Raw genomic sequence first — 24855 nt, 5'->3', positions numbered from 1 at the left:
TCTTGCAACTTCGTAGCCTCCTAGTCTCTTAGCTAAATAGCAGCTATGACTAAGACAGCTGGAGCCAATGACTGTTGGAACCAATGACCGTTGATGCTAATGATCGTTGGAGCCAATGACTGTTGTTGAAGCAAATGACCGTTGGAGCCAATTACTGATGGAGTCAATAACTGTTGGAGCAAAAGACTGTTGGAGCCAATGACTGACGGAGTCAATGACTGTTGGAGCCAAACGACTGTTGGATCCAATGACTTTTGGAGCCAAAAGGAGCGTTGGAGCCAATGACCGTTGGAGGCATTATATCCTATCATAATTTGACGATCGCATCCTACTGATTTGAATGTTTGTGCACATGTATGTACTTCCGTTTACTCGACTTTACGTTCGAATTTGCGTCCTTTTCCTTAAATGCACGTCCTGTGTATACATTAAGTGTTCGGTGTGTGCATTGCGTGTTTGGTGTATACATTGTGTGGTAATTGCGTGGTCATTGCGTGTACATTGCGTGTCCAATGCGTACATTGCGTGTTTGGTGTGTACATTGCGTGATCATTGCGTGTACATTGCGTATAATTGCGTGTACATTGCGTGTCCTGTGCGTACATTGCGTGTTTGGTGTGTACATTGCGTGATCATTGCGTGGTCATTCCGTGGTCATTCCATGGTCATTGTGTAGTCATTGCGTGGTCATTTGGTGGTCTGTGCGTGTACATTGCGTGTCCATTCCGTGTAAATTGTGTGTCCATTGCGTGTATTGTGTGTCCATTTATTTTGTCGAATTTTCTTCCAAATTTGCTACCTTTTTTAGTGTACTTCCTTTTTTAAATGTGGTTTTCACTAGTGTATTAGAGTAAATGAACCGTGTTTTGACTAGATTATTATTCTACCGGTTGCGTTTATATAAGCGAGTCCCAAACGACAGGACTTTCAGTTTGTTACTGGCTGCGACGGTACCTGTTATTGTGAACTCGATGGCATCTTTACCGTCTTTAACGTAGAACTCGATGGAAGTTGTACCATCGTCTAAGGGAACCCTGACATCAGCGTCAACGATGATGTCGCAGATCCCGTTGTCTACGTCGACATCAACACTAGAGGAGACTTCAACAGTCGTGGTACCACCAGCAGAAGAGAGCTTAATAACTACAGTGCTGGCTGCTGAGGAAACCACGATGAACAACGTTTTGCCCTCAATGGTGACTTCAATGGTTGGTGATTCGACAACAAATATCGAGCATCGATGGCATTACTGTGACAAGATTTTCTCAAACAACAGCAATACTCGATGAGCCGAGAAGAGAGAATGTGCTAAGAATCCTCCTGCAGACATTTCGACTCCTCGCTTTAGATGGGAGACTCGTATGCGTACAAGCACAAAAACAGATGTTCAGCAACCGAATGTGATGAGGCCTGGTCAAGAACCTATGCCTAAGACTGTGCTCTGCGCATTACAGGTAAATGATAACGGATTCCTCTTGGCGAACTCGGCATTTCGTGGAATGTTGAAAATACTACTAGTGAGTCGAACGACATTAGTACTTTTCTTGACGATATCACGCAGAACATTATCAATCCGCTTACTGATGAAGTAGCTACATATGGACCTTTAAAATATAAATTTTGGTTGGACTGTGTATATGGCAAACCAAATCCGTTTGAGGACAAAGTGAAGAAGTGTGCATTCAAGACAGTGAATACTCCCATTTACAATTTCAACGATGTGAAGCAGTTTGTTAAACACAGTATTGAGAAACTCTGTCGGAAAGAAAAAGACTATGTAGGCAAAGATTCTGTCTGGTCTCTGTATTCAGTAAACCGATTGGAGCTAAGAATTAGTCACTTCAAGCCGATGCAGTACTAAATGTTTATAAGATTGCTAACTTTGGCAAGTGTTCCTGTAGTAGACTAGAAATTGTGTAGTAAATTATATTTAAAAAAAGGTGTTTTTTCCAGAATTTATATCTAATTAATTACAATTTCAATATGATGGTCATAACTGCTTACTGGAGGCCGGTTTTCAAGGAAACTAGGATTATTTTAGTACTTTCCACCATATTTATTTAAATTGTTATTTCTAAATAAAATAAAATAAATTCATCGATCAAGTATCGAACCAAGGACAGGAATCCATCTATTCAATGAGTAAATTAACGAGTGATTTATTTAATGAATAATGGAATTCATGCCGAATTTCTAGTTAAATATTTACGAATTTCCAATATGGCACCCAAATGACAAGATGGCGGGTGCCGCAGTAATAATAAATTATTACTGCAATCTAGCAGGAAAAAATTAAACTAGGTTGTCGGTAGTGCACCTTAACAGACTAAAACAAGATGGAGGTCTCCAGCAGACGAAATCAATATGGTGGACGTGATATCAAACTAGCTGTCGATACATACCTTGGCATTTCATTAATGGTGGGAGGTTAGTCGGTCGGTGGTTTCCATGGAGGAAGGATCAGTCGTCTTTATTTTTTATCTCGCCGGGATCGATCCAAGAATGTAAGTGCGTATTTTGTTAAAATTTTATTAAAATTTAATTATTTATTTTTTTGTAAATTTTTATTATTTTTTCGTTTTAAAATCTCATAATAATTACGGATTTTCAATATTGCAACGATCTAGAATCCAAGATGGTGTCCATAACGAAACGCGCAACGAATATGTCATACAAATCCAAGATGGCGGGCGTAACGAAATGTGCTTCGTATCTATAATCCAAGATGGCGACCGAAAAGGAAATGTGTAACAGTGTTTGTTTAATATTTTGTTATGAATTTTAACATTTTTATCCATTAAAATCTTATGTTAATAGTGGTTTTTCACGATGGCAGCCGTAACAAAAATTGCAGCGGTTAGGTCAAAATTGAAGATGGCGGGTGTGACGTAAGAAATGTTTATTATATTTTTTTTAATTTTATTAAGAATTTTTTAAATATATTATTAATAAATTCTTGTTTACTCTCGCCGGGAATCGAGCAAAGGATCTAAATTGATTGAGTAACTAAACATTTGAAGCAGGTAATTTTTTCATAATTTTTGTAAATTTTTGTTAATTTTTTGGTCAAAAGTTAAAGAATTTTAATTACGTGGTCAAGATCAAGGTCAATGTCCTAACTTCAGCGGCTTATGACGACTTGCTTTTAGGAGTCTTAAGCCATTTTATGAATTTGTGTTCTTTCTAAGGCAAAACTCTTTTGAGGTTTTTCGAATCCTAATTTTTTGAATTTTTGATGAATGAAACGGGAAATATTCCCTCAAAACGGGTATCTTTCCCTCGAAAATGGGAAATTTTTAGGAATTTTGGTAAAATTTGAGTTATTGATGAGGAATTTTGAAGAAATTTTACACCAAAAATGGCTGCCGCGACGTCAGAATCCAAGATGACGGTCGTCACCACTCACCACCGCCTGGCGCTTGTGCTCGGAGGAACATTTACATACTTCTTTGTCCATATTGGTTCAGTTAGTCTTTAAAAGCAATAATTCAAATCCTGTAATCAAGTTATCCCATGTATCAAAAAGGTGGTCATGGCCCTACATCCTACGGGAAAGGTTATGATGATCAAGAGTGTCTTCCAACTAGCAAGGCCAACATCAAGTATAAACTCAGTCTAAATAAGAATCAGCAATTTAAATCAGTGAAATGATAGTACTTAAAAATTATTGTTGAATCAAGGAAATCCTATCTCTAATCAACTGTCCCTATACACATGTTCAATTCAAAGCTTTTCTAAAAGACTTACAAACTATTTTCACTGATTCGGTGAGGTTTACTACCATTTAAATTTGATAGTGTGTTTTTACAGGTACCGCAGACATGATCGACAAGGACCACCGCTGTGGAGTGGGACCGTTCCACCCAAAATGGCTGCAGAAACTCGCCAACACCAAGTGTTTCCTGGTCGTCTACAGCATCCTGGGCACCGTGCAGGGGATGTCTCACATCTACAGCAGTACCACGCTCACCACCATTGAGAAGAGATTCAAGATCCCCAGCAGGACGTTAGGTAGACCGCTTACTGACTCTCTAGCATGAGAGGTGGGAACACTTTGCTCTGCATAGCCTTTATATATTGTTTTGTTTGTTTAATTAATTGCACTCCTGTTAATAATGGGGCTTTTAAGCCATAAATATTTTTAAAGGTCAACTTTGAGATTTATGTTGGTTATGTTCCTTCAACTGTGAGAAAAATTATTATGTTACTTTCGGAATAAATGTAGCTAGCTCCTGTCTAGCTTGCAAATCCTGATACATGAAATAATCTTAAAGATTTGTACATATCAATGAAAACTTTCCTTAGACGTGCTTAAAATGTAGAACTTTATTTGGCAAACATTTGCGCCTTCAAAAAAACTTAGCACCTCAAAGAAAGACTTATTTTAGAACAGAAAAATACACATAACATATTTTATTGCCTGACCGTAGAATGTACGGTGTCACATGTTGTGTTGTTTGTGTGTAGTAATGTGGTTGGTGTCTTTCAGGCGTGCTGCTGAGCGGGAACGAAGTGAGCCAGATCTTCCTGTCGCTGATCATGGCCTACCACGGGGGCCGAGGGAACAGGCCCGTCTGGCTGGCCTGGGGGGTCGTCTTCTCGGCGCTGTCGGCCTACATCCTGGCCCTGCCCCATGTCCTGTATGGCCCAGGCCAGGACGCGCTGTCCCTCACCGAGGAGTACCTGGACGAGTCTGTGCTCAACCGGTCGCTGCCCATGAAGAGTGAGTGTGTGCGCGCGAGCTCCAACTCACGCGTGTGTCCGGGAGATGCAAATAGCAGGTTTTCAAGATGTCCTTGGTTAAAATGGGTATGACTAGAGCCACGGAATTTTCGCGCATTCATTTAGTCGCAAGCTAGAATGCAAACCTCCGCACTGTCGCACTGTGTTCATGATTGGACCGCAGTTATCTGGACACGCCCCTCTACGACCGTGAGCCAACGATGTCCAGCTAGGAGAGAAGTAAGCGAATCAGGTAGTGCCATATAACAAGGATAAAAATTTTCTTGCTAAGAAATCAACCAATGGGAAAGTAAACATGGGTCGAGCACACCTATAACTTTGAATTCTATCCTGAGGCCAGAGGAATCCGCGAAATTTCCGGGACTCTAGGTATGACCGTTTTAGGTCATTATTTTGTTTTAACGTTTAACATGGTTAAACTTGTAGAAATTTTTGTAGCCGAAATTCAACAAAAAAATATACATGGAGTTCTTTCGTTTCGCATAATTACCTGGCAAAGTTGCCTTTTAGATATTTTTGTGCAGTATAGGTAAGGAGAACTAAATGTAATAAATAGGTGAAAATTTTTCTTTGGATTTAAAGGCAATGCTAGTGGTGACCGCGTGGTACGGTTAAGATTTATTTCATAAATATTTATTTAATGTTATTTAAAATTCTGAGGATTTTAAAGGTCTGGATAAAATAAAATATTTATACATCTGAAAGAAAACAAATTAAACCATATCACATAGTAGCCAGTAAAATCGACTTTAAACTAAAAAATTTCAGTTTTATATTCCAATTATCATTATCCGTACTGCACGAAAATATTATAAATGAAAGTTTGCCAGTTAATTATGCTAAAAAGTATTCTTTTTATTTTTATTTTTTTCATTTTGTGAAAGTTCAGCCACTAAAAACTTCGGCAAGTTTAACCGTGTGGAACGTAACTATAAAATAATTACCTGGAAGGGGAAATACACCCTTAATACACCGTTTTCATGCCCCCGCAATATTAACATACAGATTATATGAACATTTATTTTCGTTTGAAATTTTTACCAGCAAAGTAAATACAATCTCAAAAAAAACTATTTCTATGTATTCTCAAGTGATTCCAATTTGGCGCAGAGCGGAAACATAGTTTTGAGGCATAAATGCATGCATTTTAGGCCGTAACAAAACTGGAATGTGTTCTTACGGCCATGTATTATTTCAGCAATTATAAAAAGTCAATGCATTATGTTACACCATATTATGATCCTTGAGATAATTGTTTGAGCTGGGAATGAAAAGTAAACTTGGAGCTACGTCCCGAGAGGTCTCGCTATGGAGATAGGACACAAGATTATTGAAAGCTGGGAACACCGATGAAATATCACGGTGCTCATAAACTTCAGTTCTGTTGAGGGTCGCTGACAATGTGAGCGTGAGCGTGAGCGTGAAGGGTTGTCGGCCGCGGGAAGCACACACTTTGTACTTTTACAAACTATTCCTAAGGAAACCAGTTTCCAGGAAATTGTTTGTAATACTACAGGAAAGATATGGCTATGTTTATTTTTGCATGGATAAAATACTTACTTTTTCGAGTTTTTCGAGATAGTACTGAGTAGAATATTTGTATACTTTAATTGATGTTTCATTCGAGCATAATTAATTTAAACCATTGAAAAAATAATTTAATTTTCATTAATATGATTTTATTTAGTTTTTCTATCCTAAATAATTTAATACGTTCAGTTAATATTGGAGAGATATTCACAGAACGGTTTAAAAAAACTTTAAATAACTATTGGAGGTACTGTTACAACACAAAGTGTAAATTTTCCAGGAAAGAATCCGAAACCCGTATAACTGCGAACACAATTTTTTTTTTGCATGTAACTGCTCAAATGTACAAATATCAGTAAGTTTGCATTTATATTTCTGTTCCGTTTCCAAAAACGTTACAGTGCAGTTGACGAGCCGGGCGCAGAGTTAGAGTTAGCCGTACTCCATCTGGTGTACATCACCCTCCGTGGTTTGGAACTCCCAGATTCAGGCAGTCACTGGTCAAACCGCACGAAGGTCTTACTTTCCTGTACACGTCTGTTTGAGATCGCCCTTGGTAAATGCGTACCGAATTCGATGCAGTGTTTTCGCCTGTCATTTCACCGTTTACATATCAACCGTCTATGTTATTTCTAAAGTGTGCCATGCTATCCATGTTTTGTCTGATCTATAATCGCAACACCGTACTCACTGACAGTAGACACTGCGCAGATAGTTCTAAGCCAATCGTGTAAAAGTCTTACAACTAAACATCAACTGTCCTGAACACCAGACTGCTGGTTGCTAGTGTGTTTAACTAACGCAAATGCACTGCTATCGCGCATATTTTCAGCCAGTGAAGTTGGCCCATGAAGTCCGCCAAATTCAAATTTGCGCACTACAGTTGTTGCCGGTAAATTGCAGGGCATCTTTCCAGACATATTACATAAAAATATTGCTTGTTTTAGCATTTCTTGCCACCCATTACCCGCAGTATTCAATACACGAAAGAAGCAAATAAGAAATCAATCAACACAATTAACAATAAAATAATATTTTTTTTTAAATTTCCTTTTCGGCTCAACCTACAGGCGTAGGTACATTCGAATCACCTATTTATTATGAAAATGTACTAAAAAAAACTTGCTTAATGTACATGGCATCCTTTTGTTCTCCAATATTCCAAAATAATCGATATAACATTTTCTCATGTTCCATACAACGAAAATGTTTCCAATGTTTTTAACTCAATGCATCTAGCATTGAATAGTTAAGAACGAATTTCATGCTATGCCTTCTAAGGTAGGTAAGACATTTTTGACATTCAAACACTATTTTTCATCCCTTTAACCATTACGTGGTCGTATAAAAATTTTCTTTAGACCTAAGTGTAACATACTATTAAGATGGTTTAAAATAAATTTCCACGAATTTGATAGTAAGTATATTTTTTTTAATTTCAACCCCTGTTTCTACAGAAATAGCTCGTTTCATTAAAAATTGTTTCAGCCAAAGGTTTTAGATAATGTTTAGAAGTTTTAACAATAAATTATAACAGATTTGCTAGTGTAAATACTAAAAATGTTACGATTTTTTTATCTTTCAGCCCTTGTTGTTTCCACCCCTTGCAGTAATTGTTGATTACGCAAAAATTCACTTAAGACAAAAATTAAGGCAATATTTAAAAAAAATTATATAAATAAGAAAGGATTTGATAGTGTTCATGGTACGGAGGGTTTATTATTTTTCATTCCAACCCCTTGTTATCTTTAAAAGATTTGTGCAATGGGAGTGCATGACTTGATGTAAGTTTTTGGACATACCTACGCCATTGCTAAGAAGTTCTTAGCAATGGCGTATGTCCAAAACTTACATCAAGTCATTCCAACCCCTTGTTTTTTCAACACTTTGCAATAATGGTTCGTCCTATAAAAAAATTTTAAGACCAAAGTTTTGGATGATTTTTAGAAGAATTACAATTAATTGTAATAGGTTTACAGTTTACCTAATAAGGGAGTTATGAATTTGTTTTTTTCTTTAACCCCTGTTCATTTTACCCTTAGCAGCAATGATTAGTTACATCAAAAAAAAATTCTGACCAAATGTTTATGTAATATTTGTAAGGTTTATTAATAATTCAAACACATTTGATAGTGCACTTATTAAGGGAGTTATTAATTTTTTTTGTCGTTCAACCCCTGTTCTTTTCCACGCCTTACAGTAATGGTTTATCGCGTTAAAAAAAAAATTCTGACAAGCTGTAGAAAATATTTTAAGGTTCACAATAAATAAGTAAGGATGTAATAGCGTAATTGTTTCACCCAAAAGTTTTAAATGAATATTATAATATTTACAAACAATCTGAACGGATTCGATGGTGTGCCTATTGAGAGAGATATAATTACTTTTCGTTCTCCAATCCTTGTTTTTTCTACCCATTGCAGTTATGGTTGCTGGTATCAAAAACAAATATTCAAACAAAAGTTTTTTGATAATACTCCTACGAGGTATAATACGTTCAAACGGTTGCGATATCCGTCATATTAAGGGAGTTAAGCGATATTTTTTTTTTTTAACCTTCCTCATTTCTATCCCTTTGTTCGGATTTTGCCCATTAACGACCTCAACCGAGATTTATATATTTGAGTTGACGATGGTTTTGGGGTATATGGACCATGAAACGCAAAATAAAGCAAAAAATTTCCGGAAGTGGCGCCATGGTAACAGCTACAATAGGTAGAATGTCTTCAAAATCTACCTCAAATATATCAGGCTTTAATACACTAGCACCTCTTTATAAATTCCATCCCTCAACCGTTTTAAATTAATGAAAACCTTATAACCTGAAATTGTTGTGTATACTTCTTATCTTAAGGATATTTCGCATTCAATTCAAGCATTTCTTAAAATATTACAACTCTTGTGCGAGCTAGTATTGCATATAATACAATTTTTAATATAATGACTCTCAAAAGAAGTTAGGAACTCTCAGAACCTGTATCAGAAACAGCAACCCATGAGCCCTAAAATGATAACCTTCACGACTTTCCTTGCTGTAATAATACTACTGCACTCTCTGAGGCATGTTTATGTGAACTACGTATAGCCTCTTGGAAAAGTATCCATTTTTGGTTGGAAAATGCTTATGCATAGGAACCCGAGAAATATGATTTAGTACAATTCTTTGAACATACACCACTGCAGTTTTGCACTGTTATTCATGGACATCACAATGAACAGATGGATCCAACAATGAAACTAAACTGGTATTATGGACAAAACAAAAACGACAGCATAGACAAACACAATCTAAATTTAAATATCATACAGCAACATATTCCATGGAAGGAATTTAGACTTGAAAAAAAAAAACATCACATACGAACACAGAGGGCCAACGACGACGAGACAGTTTCAACAAAAACAGTAAATGTAGACAGATAATAAACCTTTACAACACAGCAAACATACGAACACAACGATGAAAATAAACAGGTGTTATGAACAACACAATGACTACACCACCGAAGAACACAGTAGGCTTGCTATGACAAAGCAGTTGCGACGTTTCAGTAACTGGCATCTTTTACCTTCATCAGGAACAAACAGACTGATATATGTGTTGTTATTTGATCATGACAAAATTCCTCCCACGGAATTCTTGTGCTGTCTGATATTTAGTTTCACTGTGTTCGTCTGTGCTCATGTCGTTGAGTTGTCCATAATATCTACTTAGTTTCATCGTTGGATCCATCTGTTCGCAGTGTTGTCTTAAGAGTTTTTTATTTTGCGGTCGTGAATTTTTCCCATGACAAACAGTGCAAAACGGCCTTTGCGTATGTTCAAAGAACTGCATTAAATCAAAATCCCCCATTGCATGAATGATTTAAAGAACTAAGATGTTTAACTATGATTTAATTTTTTTTTACCAGAAGCTTCTCGGAGATACAACAATAAAAGCTCGTTTGTACGCAGTGTTGGCATTTTCATGCCTCTGGCAAAACTAATGCCAAGTACGGTTCTGGAAACGTTTCAGAGGAGACGCCCCTGCTGTGCCTGGCGAACCGCACCCTCACAGACATGTGCACCGAGGAAGACTTCGCCAGCGGAGAGCACTCGTGGACACCCCTGGTGCTCATCTTCATGTCCAACTTTGTGCTCGGCATCGGAGTCACCCTTTCGCACTCCTTGGGCCAGACCTACATCGACGACCACACCAAGAAGTCCAACACTCCTATACTGCTGGGTAAGATGGTTTCACCGCACGTTTCTCTTGTAGGAACACATACACACACACACACATACACACACACACACACACACACATACACACACACACACACACACACACACACACATATATATATATATATATAATTTTATTTTGAAACTATAATTCGTAACACTTCTATAGCTCATTTTGTCCAGAAGTAATCGGCTCTTTGTAGGCTCGTTCAAGGATTCGGATATTATCCAGTACCTGTAGGTAGTAGTTTTCTCAACAAAAAAAAAATGAAGTGATATGAGATCTTTGCTCACAAATTCAAAGGAATGTTTTGGTGTTGAAAACTAAATAACCCCAAAAAATTATATTAATCTGGGCAGTGTACTGCTTCCTACCCCCGTGTTTTTTTTTTTTTTTTCTGTACACGGAAATTCTGAGGAAGCTTTTTGCTGGTGTTGAAAGATGGTTTACCAGGCCATTGTATAAATATTCCTATTTTATTTTGATAACTGTATTACATTAGTTAAAAAAATTGCATAAGAATTTATTTATAAATATAAATTGGAGTTTTATCTAGTTTATATAATACAAGATAATTGCAATATTTTCAGGGCCTATCCCTGAAGCAAGGTTGAACAACATTATTTTTTTTTACATATTGTCTTCGTGCTAACTATCAGATTAAATGTGTGTCGTTATTTAAATTCGATATGTTCGATATGCCTGGGTAAATTGAATATGATCAACGCACAGAAAGTAAGGCAAAACCCAAAAGCCACGCAATCTCGTGTAACTAACCCCAGGGCGCATGCGGGAGTAGAGATGAAGAAACATTTAATAGTTTCATTTCAATTTTTTTCCAACAATTTTCTTACAAACGTATATGGTAATTAAAGGAAACAATTACTGTACATATTTTAAAGTATTTCGAAATATACGAATACTGGCAAACTTTGTTTGAACTTAATAAAAATTAGAGACAGTCTAGGTACGATTGTAAAAACTGTAGCAAAACTATAGAAAACTATATTTCTTTTATTTTATTAAAGACGGTAATACATAACAATATGAATTGCCGTAACGCACTCATTTATTACTTCTCGTATATTCTCATAACATTTTTGCGTAAATATCAGTTATTTCTGTGCGCGTGTTATCTGTATTTTGGATTGTTTATAGGTTCATGCTATTATTGTGTCTCCCTCCGCCCCTTTCTCACCCCCTTTCCAAACGTTCTATCCCGTATTCGTGCAAATTTTCAAAATAAATTGTATCCCGTATTTGATTTAGCGTTTTATTTGTTTATGTTTAAGTCATATTAGTTCCGCTTAAAGAAAATGATGTCGTAAATCTAATTTTCTCAATTAAAGTGTTTATGTGTGCTCTCAATTTTACATATTAATTTTCGCCAAAACTTTTAAAAAAAATCTACAATAATTTAAAAGCCAAATGGTAATGAATTTATTATACTGGAGATAAAATCAATCTTACATATTTCTGTATGCCTATATTTGATGTGTGTTTGATGTGTATATATATATATATATATTTTTATTTATTTGATTTATCCTTACTAATATTATAAATAAATGCGAAATTAACTCTGTCTGTCTGTCTGTCTGTCTGTCTGTCTGTCTGTCGCGCTTTCACGCCAAAACTACTGAACCGATTTAAATGAAATTTGGTACACAGATAGTCTAGAGCCTGATAAAGGACATAGGCTACTTTTTAATGCGAAAAAAATTGGTTGTACGGGGTTGAAAGGGGGGGGGGGGTGAAAAGTTTGAATGGAAGTATCGTAATTTTTAGAACTAGAAGCTTGTAACTTATTTTTTAGGCCGTTGATTCGATATAAATAAATATGACATTCAAAGTTTGTAAAAGTTTTACCCTCAAGGGTGTAAAATAACAATAGGGAATAGGGGATGAAAGTTTGTATGGATATATGTAAGGTTTATGTGAATGTTTTATAAGTTTGCGACTAGAGACAAAATTTTAGAGCTATTCTGATGTAACATTTACGGAGTGCGTACACAATGAGCGCTGTGCTGCCGCTGGGGGGGGGGGGGGAGGCGGAGCGCGGCGTGGTACGGCGCGGTGTAGGTGGGGAAATATGCCTAAGTATGCTTACCCGAACGGTCAGACACGTGAGGACAGACGACTGTCCCACACGCATGCGAATATGCATAACAATAAATAATAAATAAATAAATAAATAATAAAAAATAAAGCAGCATTTGCAATAACAATTAATAGATCTCAAGGACAGACGCTTAAAGTTGCAGGAGTTCATTTAGAAAAAAATGTCATTCCCATGCCTCACGTGTATCAAATCCGCAAAATCTTTATGTTTTGGCAAAAGATGGGAAAACAAAAAACGTAGTTTATAAAAATATACTTAAATAAACTCATATTAATACTTTATACCTTATGTACTTGTATACTAAAATAATTTAATAAGCTCTTTTCAGTGAAACACTGCAAATAGCTCATTAAAGTATTTATACGTATGTGTCTTATTTGTAAAATAATTAGCCTAAATAATGAAAAATGCTACCCAAAGACACTATTCCACGCGGACGAAGTCGCGGGCACAGCTAGTATGTATGTGTATATATATATATAGATATATATATATATGTGTGTGTAGTAGCCGATTGATGCCTTAATTAACTTAAAATGTCTACGTTTTAACGAGATCAGTAATGTTTTTTTTTAAGGATGGATCATTAAGTATAACTTGAAACTTAGATTTTCTCGCCCAAGTAAATTGATTTCCTATGTTTTGAAGGAAAATATTTTATTGCAATTTGTCTACTAAGCCAATGAGCTTAACAACATATTGAATAAGTCGTAATTTTTCTCATCCTAGTTGATATTTTGCCAGCCTTCTGTATTTTTCGGTGCAGGACGTCGTCCAGCAACTTTAAACCTAAATTGTAGACGAGATAAAATGTTCTTTAAAATAAGAGCACAGCCCAACTTACTTTACATTACACACTTTCTTATTCAATTACATACATATTATAAAGCCATGTAGTTTGAATTTCAGCTTTAACTCAGTAATTTCTAAACCTGATCCTCTTGTAATTATTTTAAACAGGAAGGTGAATAATTTACGTGCATCCCATGGTAGTTATAAAGGTTTCAATGTGTATTAGAACATCAAGAATAAATCCAATTTTTTTTTAATTATCCGTTGCCTAGTGTCGAGTCAACTACAAACATCCTTGTTAACTCTAGTGCCTTTTCAACAAGCATTTTCTACGGATCCTTGCAAGGGAGGTTTGTGTTAGAGAATAAGGCAAGACAGAAATAAGGGTTTAGGTGTTGAATATGTTACACCTGTACCCCAACCGTATTCCTAGAGCACAATAAGACACGGCCAGTCCCTTACTTTTAGGGAACGGATTTTGGTGTGCTATCCGTTGCCGATCTATCACCTGAATTTCGCGCATGCGCAGAGATCACTTTTCCGTTAATTTCGCTCAGATGGCGGACCCCCATCTGGCGCCATTAACTTGTATACATGTATTCAATTTCATGAAAATGGGGGGGGGGGGGCGTGCCAAGCGTATTGGGGTGCCTAATGAAACTTGGTTTTGGCGAAACATTCCTGGAATACATTTTGTACACTTTATTCGTCATAACAAAAAAGGTTCGCAAATTAAAGTAATTGAGAAAATTAGAAAGGCGGTTCTATTTTTTTTTTGTGATGGTGCTGCTATCTCTAGGATTTTTGCCGTAACAATTGTATCGATGGTTGTGAAAATTCCACTAGATTGCTTTGGAACCAGTTTATACTGTTTATTAAAACTGTTGTCCTTTTTCCTTTACTAGGGTTCAGTTTTGACACGTTCTGGAATACGGCCCGCGAGGTAGGTTACGGTTGTACTCCAACAAGGCAGTGCATATTCGCTACCTTACCCGAATGTCTTGGAAACCAACTCTTAGTTAATTAATTCATGTCTTCCATTTGTAGTTTAGTTTAAGTTTCATTAGTATTTTTAACGAGTGCTGGCCAATTAATTTCAGTCAATTCAAAAATGTGCTCTGCTTTTGCAGTCTATTGTGGTTTAAGAATGTATTGGATCAGTTATCTCCAGTAGCAAGAAACATACACGGAGACTTGCTCACAATAATTTAACGGATGATATAAATACACTAAATATTAAATGACTGTCTAGTGTTTCCTCAGTTCATCAATCGTAGATTTTGCCTGTATTTTTTTTTAATTTACTTTAGTAAATATTTTCTCCCGCGATATTATTTAATGTATCAGTGGTCTAAAATTTTTGTCCGGAACGTAAAAACTACTCCCAATCTGTTTCTCGGTGAAACAGGTATCGTATTGGAAATCATGTTTTGTTGGTTTCCACAGGTGTGGTTATGTCGCTGAGGATGCTGGGTCCTGCAATCGGATTCGTCTTCTCTGCGTTCTGCCTCAGCATGTACATCGAACCCTCCTTGACGCCAGTAATTCGACCAAAGGACCCTCGCTGGCTAGGAGCCTGGTGGCTGGGTAAGTGTGGGGAAGCGTGGTTTAGGTACCTGCAGCAAACATATTTAACTACTTCAGTATTGTATGAGGTTTTCAAATTGGACGATCATTTGAAGAGTAACTGCAAGTATGTTCATTACAACTGGGGTAATACACATTTCAATTGACCCCTCTCTGTGGCTAGGCACTCAGCACTTTAGTCCTAACAGCCTTGAGGAGACAAAGATGCTTGAACGACATCCCTTTACTCCCTGAATTCAGTCATAAGTTTGGCTGAATCGTGTAACAACTACTGCTTCTTTCAACATAATAAATGATAACATAATTATATATATATTCAAAAACTTATTTTAAAACAATAGGCAAAACAAAGTTAAAAATTCTGACAAGATAAGATAAAAAATACTTAGAAAATTCTTGTCAAATTTTAAATATTTGTTTGGTATAGAAAACCTTGGGTGCACCCGAATTGCCTGCTAATGTAGTTACAATTTATTTTAATTATAATTATTTTTTCTAAAATAGTAAAATTATGTTCTTAAATAAATATGTCAGTAATTGGGTCCTTAACTTTTACAAGTAGATAATAAGCTTCTTCAGGAACAAAAGTCTAATTAATTATTAAAAATTGTGCTTGGGAATGGTTATTTAATAGTTCGTAAAAGCAATAAGCTGAAAATGACAAATTTTCGTGACAGTTTTAGGACGAAAAACTTTCAAGAAGCTACCGGTGAAGAACCATATTCACCGGGCTGACAAACATGTAGATTCACGAGACATCATTTCATTTGCAGAACCAAAGTTGAAAATATGATCCAAAACTTGAAAATCACCCAAAACTCGACCCTCCTACAACATACAGTTGCAGATACACAAATAATAGCAAAAATATATATATAAATCAAATGGAAAAAAAATTAAATAACTATATATATATATATATATCGTAAGACTTACCGAAAACGGAAGACGAAGAATAATTACACTTAATTTTAATTCATTTTGAAGCACCACATAAATGAACCACTGCTATACAGTGAGATGACTCAACAAAAAAAACTTAAGGCTACAGATGTGAAAAACACGGCAAGTAACAACCACCACTGACCGGAGCCATCTTGAAGAATGCCTTGGACAACGGACAAAGCGAGTAATTAAAAACGAAACAATTGTCCATCGAAATCTTGCAGAACTGCCACCAAGATACGTGAACGTACCAAAAAAAAACAGCTCCAGGGAAGAAAAAGGGTTCAGAGGGCATATTTTGTATATGAATTCACGGGAAGAAGCGAGCCGAAATTGCAAAGCACTGCTAGCAACCACGCGGGCAGCACGCGGACGGGCCCCGCCCCTAGGGAAAAGAGCGTTCTGGGCAACATGGAACAATCAGCAGAGAACAGGAAGGCTAACTGACTGGTACCATAATAAACAAAATAGAATTGTGCCATTAAAAACAAATATATTTTTTCATTGAAAAGGATTACAGTAAATAAATTTTAATCAGAGAAAACAAAAAAATTATTTAAAATATGGTCAAAATTTAACAACAGTTATAGGATTAAAATCAAAATAAATATTACTGCGGCAAATTTATTGTTTTTAAACTGAGTACCAGAACTAAAGAACTAAAAACCACAATCGAGAAGTCTCCAACAAAAATAAAAAGATTCTGCCACCTGGGTAAATTCTCGCCTTCCTGCCTCGCAACCAACAAAAGCAATTTTATGAGGATGTATTTTTTTAAGTAGGTGCTGTTTTGGAATTCGGCCGCTGCAGCGCTGCGGTCGGCAGTCCGCGCATGCGGCCTGTGCACCTGCAGCTGCTGGCAAGCCACAGACGCCATTACGGAAATATTCGACCGTGTTTACGTTTGTTTGCGAGTATTAAAAATGCCTTCGCCGATTGAGAATCCCGCCGAATGTGGAAAAAAGCCCTGTGATTCGTTTTCTTAGTGCCAAAGGTATGAAAGATGTAGAATTTCATCGTCAGATCAGTGAAGTGTGTGGATAAATAATTATGTCCAATGTAATGGAACGGAAAATGGGTTAGAGCTTTTAAAGATGGCCGCACGAATTTTCAGATGTTAAATCGGGTAGCATACTGCTATGAGGATGAGATTATAAAGCTAGTTGTATGATACTATAAGTGCCTTAATATTGGTGGAAATTGTGTAGAAAAGTAGATTAAGGTACAGGCTTTCTTTCAGTATTATAACCTATTTCTTGGCAAAAAGTTGCCCAAGAAATCTTTTGTAAAAGTAAATAATTTTTTTTTCCTGTGCAAGCAATGTTTGCAATGTAGTAAACTCGGTTGAAGCAGATGAAACATTAAGTGTAATATTTAAATTCTAACAAGAAGTGATGAATATTGAGAATAGATACCTTTTTTTTTTTTTTCAAATCGGCAGTGTGAACCTCATCACTCTTGATTCTCGGAAATGGACTAAGACCCCAGTTTCAAGGTCGCCCGAATGGTTTCCTGTTCTGGTGGAAACATTGTCCCAATGTGCGTCATTCGGCTTGCCAATAGTAAATGTGTATAGTTCAGCATAGACTAACTAGGGCACCATGAATAATATTACAAAAAAATACTACGGTTTGTTTTTAAGTACACTATATATACTGTTCATCGAAACAAATGCGTATATTGATACAAAAGCAGGCTAAATTTTCTGTTTTCTGATATACTTAGGCTCATTAAAACGAACATACAAAATCTCTTCATCTAATTTTAATTTTAATTTCTTGATTAGTATGTGGTTGCCACACTTCAGGACAAACTAATCTTCACCAATAACAGGCAAAAAGTTTACTATTAATTTTAAATAGTAATTTTACGCACAACGAAAAATTACATATAGTTTTCTATAAGGTTCGTTCACAGATTATTTTTAATGCAATTTTCCTTTATCGTTATCACTTTGAAGTAGGTTAGCTTTAGATAAAAATATGATCTTTAATGTATTTCTACCATGTTGTTGTAATAATTCATAATTAAAATTCTTTGATGATTATGCAGGAGAGAAACGCTTCAAAAAACAAAACAGAATTGAAAATTTATTTATTTACTTCCTGGCATTTGTATAACCATTCTGTAAAACGTGCTATATTTCAAGTACCTAGTTTACCGGTATTTTACCATTTTAATCGTTGGTATGGCTAGGTTATCCTAGGTTAGATGCATTTAAAATAATCTGAATCCTCGACACGATCGGTTAACACTGTTAAATAGTGTGAATGGTTCGTTATGTTAGGTTAGCTACAATAATATAATATATTACTTATTCATCCTATTAATATTACAAAAGCGAACGTTTGTGTGTATGTTTGTTACTCTTTGACGCCCGAACCGCTGAACGGATTTGGTTCAGATTTGGCACACAGCTAGCTTATAACCTGGATTAACACATAGGCCACATATAAATATGAAATTCCATCCCTAATGGAGTGACAAAGGGGTAAATTAATTTTTATAACAGAAAAGCATACGTCATAGACATACAAAGAGTTAGTGTCATTTCTCTATGTCCGCCACACGGCCACTTCCTATCCTTCTCCTTGGTGAGACCCGTCCGGCTTAGTGGAGCTCGCGGTGGCTAGCGAATTACGGCGCTAATATCATATGAGTATTAAACTTCTTCAATAGATGGCTTTGCCGTGAATTTTAAACGTGCTATCGTTGGGGGAGGGGGGTATGTCCGTCACGTCTTAAATTTTCGTTCGTTTGCATCGTATGCGTCCCTACACCATTCATCCGACTGCGATGAAATTTTGGTGAGTTGTTGTGCTCATGCCCGCGAAGGTTTCTGAGTCAGTACAACTATTTTACAATAAGTAGCGTAAGAATCGTTTCAACAAATGTGTGTATTTCATATGTTAAGTGACAGTTCGTGTGTTTTCGGTGTATGACTGCACACACATTACAGAATTGAAATGAATTCAATAGAAACAGCGATAATTCACAGAATTGAATTGAATAAAATACATTAATTTACATTTCAGAATTTCTGAAGAAACTGATGAGTCCGTAGGTATCACTTTGGTAAACCATCGGTAATGACTATATTAATCCCGAATTTTCAGCTAGATGAAGTCCGTTTCAGGTACAGCTATTTCCAGCGTCGTCCATTGGACAGAGTAATTGCACTTGGTCGGTTGAAGCACACCCAGCTTGCGGTAAATGTAATGTTTATCATTGTTGGGGTGGTAGTGTGGGACTTCCTCACCTGGTCTTCTATCACATAACAAGGAAAAACCCGAAGATCTCTTCGTGATTTGGAAATGATGATTTCGGTTGGAATTCTCACCACTGCATGATAAACCTTCGGTGAAAATTATTAAGATTAAATTTATAGATTTTCGTTGTATAAACTACCCATTTCCGCGTGTTAAGGAATGGAAACACTTTGAAATAAGTGGCAGGAAGTGTCCGGTCGAAATAGCTTATGGAGCCCTAGTCTGCAGACTTAACAACCATGCGTGAGGTCACAGTTGGTTAGTCTAGGTGGTGCCTGTGTTCCTCACCAGAGTTGTGCTTGCGAGCCCAAACAGTGATCGACTCTGACGAGCAAAACTGTTCATATGGAGCCACCAGACATGGCGTCCTTTGGAGGGGATGGGTAAATCTGGGGTGAAAACATTGAGGGTAGAGTGCAGTCGCGAGAACTTCGGGTAATTGGGAAGAGTCCTGACTCTTTCATCACCGTTTGTTGTGGTTGGCTTCGATGAGGTGAGTGATTGCTCGAAGTATGTCCTAGAGGTCTTCGGGCCAACAAAAAAGGGCCGTTACTTGGTGGACAGGAATAGAACCCTTTACGGGGAGCGTGCGTAGAGGTGTGGAATATTTGAGTCCTAACCAATATGTCACCCATATATTCAACTCTAGGGTGTGCAGTGGGAAGGTGAGTGGCTTCCACACCCAAAACGTCCATTGGAAGGTACGCAATCTGCGTCTAGTTTTGAGACCCAATTTTCGTGAATTCAATTACCAAAATTTGGGTACGTTAACAGCAGGGCATTGGCGTGGCAATCTTCCAGGTGTGCCTGTAGCGAACCAGATTCTTGGGTTCGAGATTTGGACGCAATATGGCATCAATGATAACATAACATTTCCAGCATTTTTTTCAGTGAGGTATCCCGACCTCTGAGCTAAACATATTACCAAGCACAGCAGAGGTAACCATGATTAATCCAAATAAATTAGTTTTTAAATTAATTTTGTATTAGGTCTAAGTTAGATGTGATCGAGCATTCTTCTAGACTGTTTTTTATATGTGCAAATATTCCCTTATCATTGAGTTTAAGTGCAACGGATTATGCCAATAGGCTAAATAGATATACTGCAATGTAAGTATTCACGGGCATTGATAATGTTCTGCCGTCGAATGAATGAACAATGACTACATGTCCGCCGCTCCACGACGTCAGGAATGGCGTGACATACCTGCCACGCCATACCTTACAAATTTTAAGTGCACGTTTCCTTAATTTCGAAATTTCATTTCCTTCTTATTTTGTTTAAATATATGATATTACACATTTAAATGACCAATAACCATTCAGGTAACAAGTGCACGTAAGTAGTAAGCTTAGGACAGTCCTCAGACTTTCGCGCGGCATTAAACCTTGTTCTGCCTTCCTTGCCAGTTGGCGCAATCAAATACTTTTGTGCATTAGCCAAGAAAATTATTTTTGTTGTGCGATGTGTTTTTACAGGATGGATTTTTCTGGGAACTTTGAAGCTCATTATGGGATTCCTAGTGGCTTTCTTCCCGAAAGAACTTCCCATGAATAAAGAGAAAGAAGAAACGGTAGAAATAAAATTGGAAGATGGAGAAATAAAGAAAGTAAATGGTAATACTAAGCAAGAAAATGAAGAAAATGAGGAAAATACTGCACCTGAAAAAGAACCACTTCAACCAATCCCTAAAGAAAATGTCAAAAAAGATTCTAAAAAGAAAGATGATTATGATGAGGACGGTAAGTGGTATATAATATTATTTTAAAAACTGTAACTTCAGAATTGCACATACTTAGTAATTAACTTTATCCTAAGTTTCAGAATAAATAATGTAGTTTCACCTATTTTCAAATCACGCACTTAATACAATAATGCGCAATTTCCAAAATCAATTTTGTGTTTGAAATAGGCACTTTGCTTTTCTTACACACTTCATCTGCTTCTTCATTCTTGTACAGAAGGAGACATTGGCCTTGGACTTATCAGATGGCTACATTTATTATATGATACACATACCACTCACGTCTGCCAAGATATGAAAAATAACATTTTCTTTCTACCTTTACTGTCTTCATAACAACCAAATGTAGCATAAATGTTCTTTCTTTGAGTTAACATAATCTATAACTTCTAAATTTAGTTCAGTTTTGCTTCACAGATTTATGCAAAAACAATACGCGAAATAAATCTTATTTTTGTATTTTTATAGATTTCTTTAACTCTCTGAAACGTCTACTAAGGAACAAGTTGCTGATATGCAATATAGCCGCCTCGTGTTTCTTCATCACTGCTGGGTCGGGCAGCATGACGTTTTCCATGAAGTACATGGAGACTCAATACCATACTTCGGCCGCTGGAGCCAGCATGATCTCAGGTGAGGCTATGTTCGTCGCTAATGAAGTTCTCATCCCCAGTGCTCTAAGTGGTCAGTAGAATACATCGGTTATGATTCATGCTATTCGTTGTACCATTGTTTCACTATCGTCCACCCAGCAGCTGTGTGATTGGTCAATGCCCCTGAGTAAGGTTGTCTCACATATACCTACTCCTGTAGAAATTGTATATTTTGGCTGAGCCTGGGGCATGGTTCAGGGCGGGGAGCATAGAGCGGGTCAATTACAGGCCGCCATCTTAGGTTTCTGTGACTTTTGACCTTAAAAATTACCCTTTTCGACCAAAATGTCTATAGTTCCTTAAATTGACTCAAAAAAAATTGTGGTAGCAATTTTAAATTAAGGTTAATATTTCTTACCAAAAAATCTAAAAAAAAAAAAATACATCAATTGCTGACATTGTCCTCACAGTAGCTAGTTTCCACCACAACGGTTAGCTTTCCTTAAAACAAATCTCACCTTTACTCACCCATCATTTTTGTTTTCGTAAAATAATAAACAGGCTTAAAATAAAATAAAAATTAATACGATTTTTTTTAAAGTTTGTAATATTAAGAACGCCCACCGTATTTACTGCGGTTATTGGGTCCAAATCTTGTGAGTGCACAAAATATTATTTATTTGAAAAATACAATACAAAATATTCAATAATTCTTATAATGACTTAATAATATAACTTTTATAAAAAACACATTTTGCGTATTTTGAAAGTCTCTATTCCATTCCGATGGATGCACTCATAAAAAAAATTCTCAGAGTAAACTTCAAACAAACTATAACACTAAGCGATATGAATTCCCCCCATCACCCAACTAATACCAAAGAATAGATATGCATAACGATTGTGACATCATGGCAGTCATATTGTATTTTATTTTCTGCTTGTCATCTTGTGTTGTCTGCTTGTCTGCTTTTCTGCTTGCTTGTGTGTGGGGTGTATACTAGTGTCGATTGCCATCTTTTTTCCACTTACTATCCACTTTGAGTATACTAGTGTCAATCACTAGATTGTAAGACACCATGTTTCCTGCCATATTGTTCGTATCTCGATCGCCATTTTGAACATCCATATAAAGATCAATTAATAAATAAAAATAAAGATATTTCTATAATATTTCATAATAATAATTTAATAATATTTGATTAAATTTTTAATACATAAAATTATATATCATATTTTGTAATGAAAATCGACTCTTACCATATAAAGGCGTGGTTCTTGCTTTAAGTCTAGCCAAGATCACTAATGAGAAAACTTATAACTGCCTCCACTACTATGTAGCCGGTCATCCTCATTGCAATTAAATGCTTTATTAAATAATTTACTAAATAATTTAATTAAGACACTCGCTACTACGGAAGTCTTCCAATACTATACACGGTATATTTTGCACATGTTATAGGGCATTATTAGGTACGCATAAAGCATACTAAAAGGACAAATACGAGTATTTATCTTACTGACCATTGGGCCTACTGCAGGACCATACACAGTACAACAAATACATGAAGACCACAAGTCGCTGAACTACAATGCTACTACAGGACCACACTTAAAGGAAAAATACAAGATATAATCGAGTCTTTGAACCATGACGTGTTTTGCACGTACAACAAATCCCACTACACGCATTTAGGCCAGCAGATTCATTACTATGTAACGATTAACGAACATTCTGTTATGCATTATGCTTAATATAAATTCATAATCTGAACACTTTTAATTTACTATAAACCTGCTGTAAACATATGAGGTTTCCAAATCATAACTCTACATGGCTACACAAATGACTACAGTCTACACACACTGCTCTTAATGATTCTGCATAGCCACACACATGGCTTCACGTGGCTATACACAAAGCTCCACATGACGCAACATGGCACCACATGGCTACACACATGCTTGCACATAACTCCACTTGGCTGAATTTTTTAAGGTTCTTTAAAAAAACTCACAGAAAAATATGTTCTGTACTTTTACAAAAGATTCCTTTGGAAACCATTTGCCAAGAAATAGTTTGTAATACTACAAGAAATATATTGTCACATTGTACAACACATGGCTATGGTTATTTTGCATATATCATATACGTTTTTCGAGAAAATACTGAGTATTTATCACGTAAATTGGGGCATAATTTTATATATTTAATTTATGTTTTGTCCAAACATAACATTTTAAATTACGAAAAAGATAATTAAATTAATTTATTATGCGTATTAATGTGCGAATTTTATACTGGAAAGTTATTGGTAATGGAAGTACTGAAATTACATAAGAATCCAACCCAGTATTACTGCAAACACAATTTTGTAGTGATGATGTTTTCATGTAAACGTACAAATATACAATTATCTGAAATCTTATATGAATATTTCTGTTCTGTTTACAAAAACAAATGACGGTGCACAGCGTGACTCATTTCTATAACGAAGCATAACCCGAGAGGGTGTGTGTTGAGACCAGCGCTGCAGGTTGCGTGTTGCAGGTACCGCGTCCATAATGGCGATGGTGTGCGGGTTCCTGGGATCAGGCTTCTTCATAAGCAAAGTGAAGCCCAGGCCGCGCTTCATTCTGGGCTGGAACGTAATGCTGGCGTTCCTCCACGCGGTCGCCAACATCTGCTACATATTCCTCGGCTGCCAGGACAACGGGCTCTACGGCTTGAACCTCACGACTGGAGAGTGAGTTCACTGTACTGCGTTCGGCGTCAATCCAGATGTGGCACCGATAAAAGTGCGTCAATCTCTACTACGCTAAATAAATCATGTACACTTATTTGATTGACACAGAGAAAAAATTTATTTACACTAATGTATAAGTTCGTACACGCAGGACCCACTTTGAAGAAGAATTTTTAGTTCCGATACTAAACAGTATATACTTTCGAGCTTGTATTTCTATTCAAAATCTGACTCCAGTTCGGTCGCCATTCAAATTCATTTAAATGACTAAACGTCATTAAAATTACGGAATTTGGCGAGGACGCTGCAGGATGTTCCCATACTGAGTAGACACCCGACACTGGAGCTTGCGATTTCTCAATACGTTAATAATAAGCTGTATAATTCAAATGTAAATTAATTATAACACTCCACTTCCGTGGTCATTAAAAAGGCTACAACTAAACTTTGATTCAAAAGGATACGAGTAGTTTGTCCTTGCAAAATATGAGTGTTTTCAAGTGAAATTTTATTAACATCAAATCAACTGAAATTAGGCATACTATTTGAATCGTTTA

At 36.4% G+C, this 24855-nt stretch overlaps 1 protein-coding gene across 2 annotated transcripts in view; it reads left to right on the top strand.

The window, feature by feature from the left end:
* The window catches only part of LOC134530854 (solute carrier organic anion transporter family member 74D-like), a 45819-nt gene that overhangs the window by 1081 nt on the left and 19883 nt on the right, over positions 1-24855 (top strand). Inside the window, exons 2-8 of one of the 2 annotated variants that reach the window (XM_063366111.1) lie at positions 3811-4011; positions 4490-4723; positions 10289-10498; positions 14859-14999; positions 20693-20956; positions 21427-21591; positions 24103-24298. In XM_063366111.1, the coding sequence (XP_063222181.1) occupies positions 3822-4011; positions 4490-4723; positions 10289-10498; positions 14859-14999; positions 20693-20956; positions 21427-21591; positions 24103-24298 (1400 nt within the window). In that variant the 5' untranslated portion in view covers positions 3811-3821. Of the gene's footprint in view, positions 1-3797; positions 4012-4489; positions 4724-10288; positions 10499-14858; positions 15000-20692; positions 20957-21426; positions 21592-24102; positions 24299-24855 lie in introns of both variants that reach the window. The other variant, XM_063366112.1, reaches the window with a different exon arrangement.

The sequence above is a fragment of the Bacillus rossius genome, chromosome 3 (assembly GCF_032445375.1).
Source record: "Bacillus rossius redtenbacheri isolate Brsri chromosome 3, Brsri_v3, whole genome shotgun sequence".
Lineage (NCBI taxonomy): Eukaryota > Metazoa > Arthropoda > Insecta > Phasmatodea > Bacillidae > Bacillus > Bacillus rossius.
This window is presented reverse-complemented; position numbering and strand designations above follow the sequence as displayed.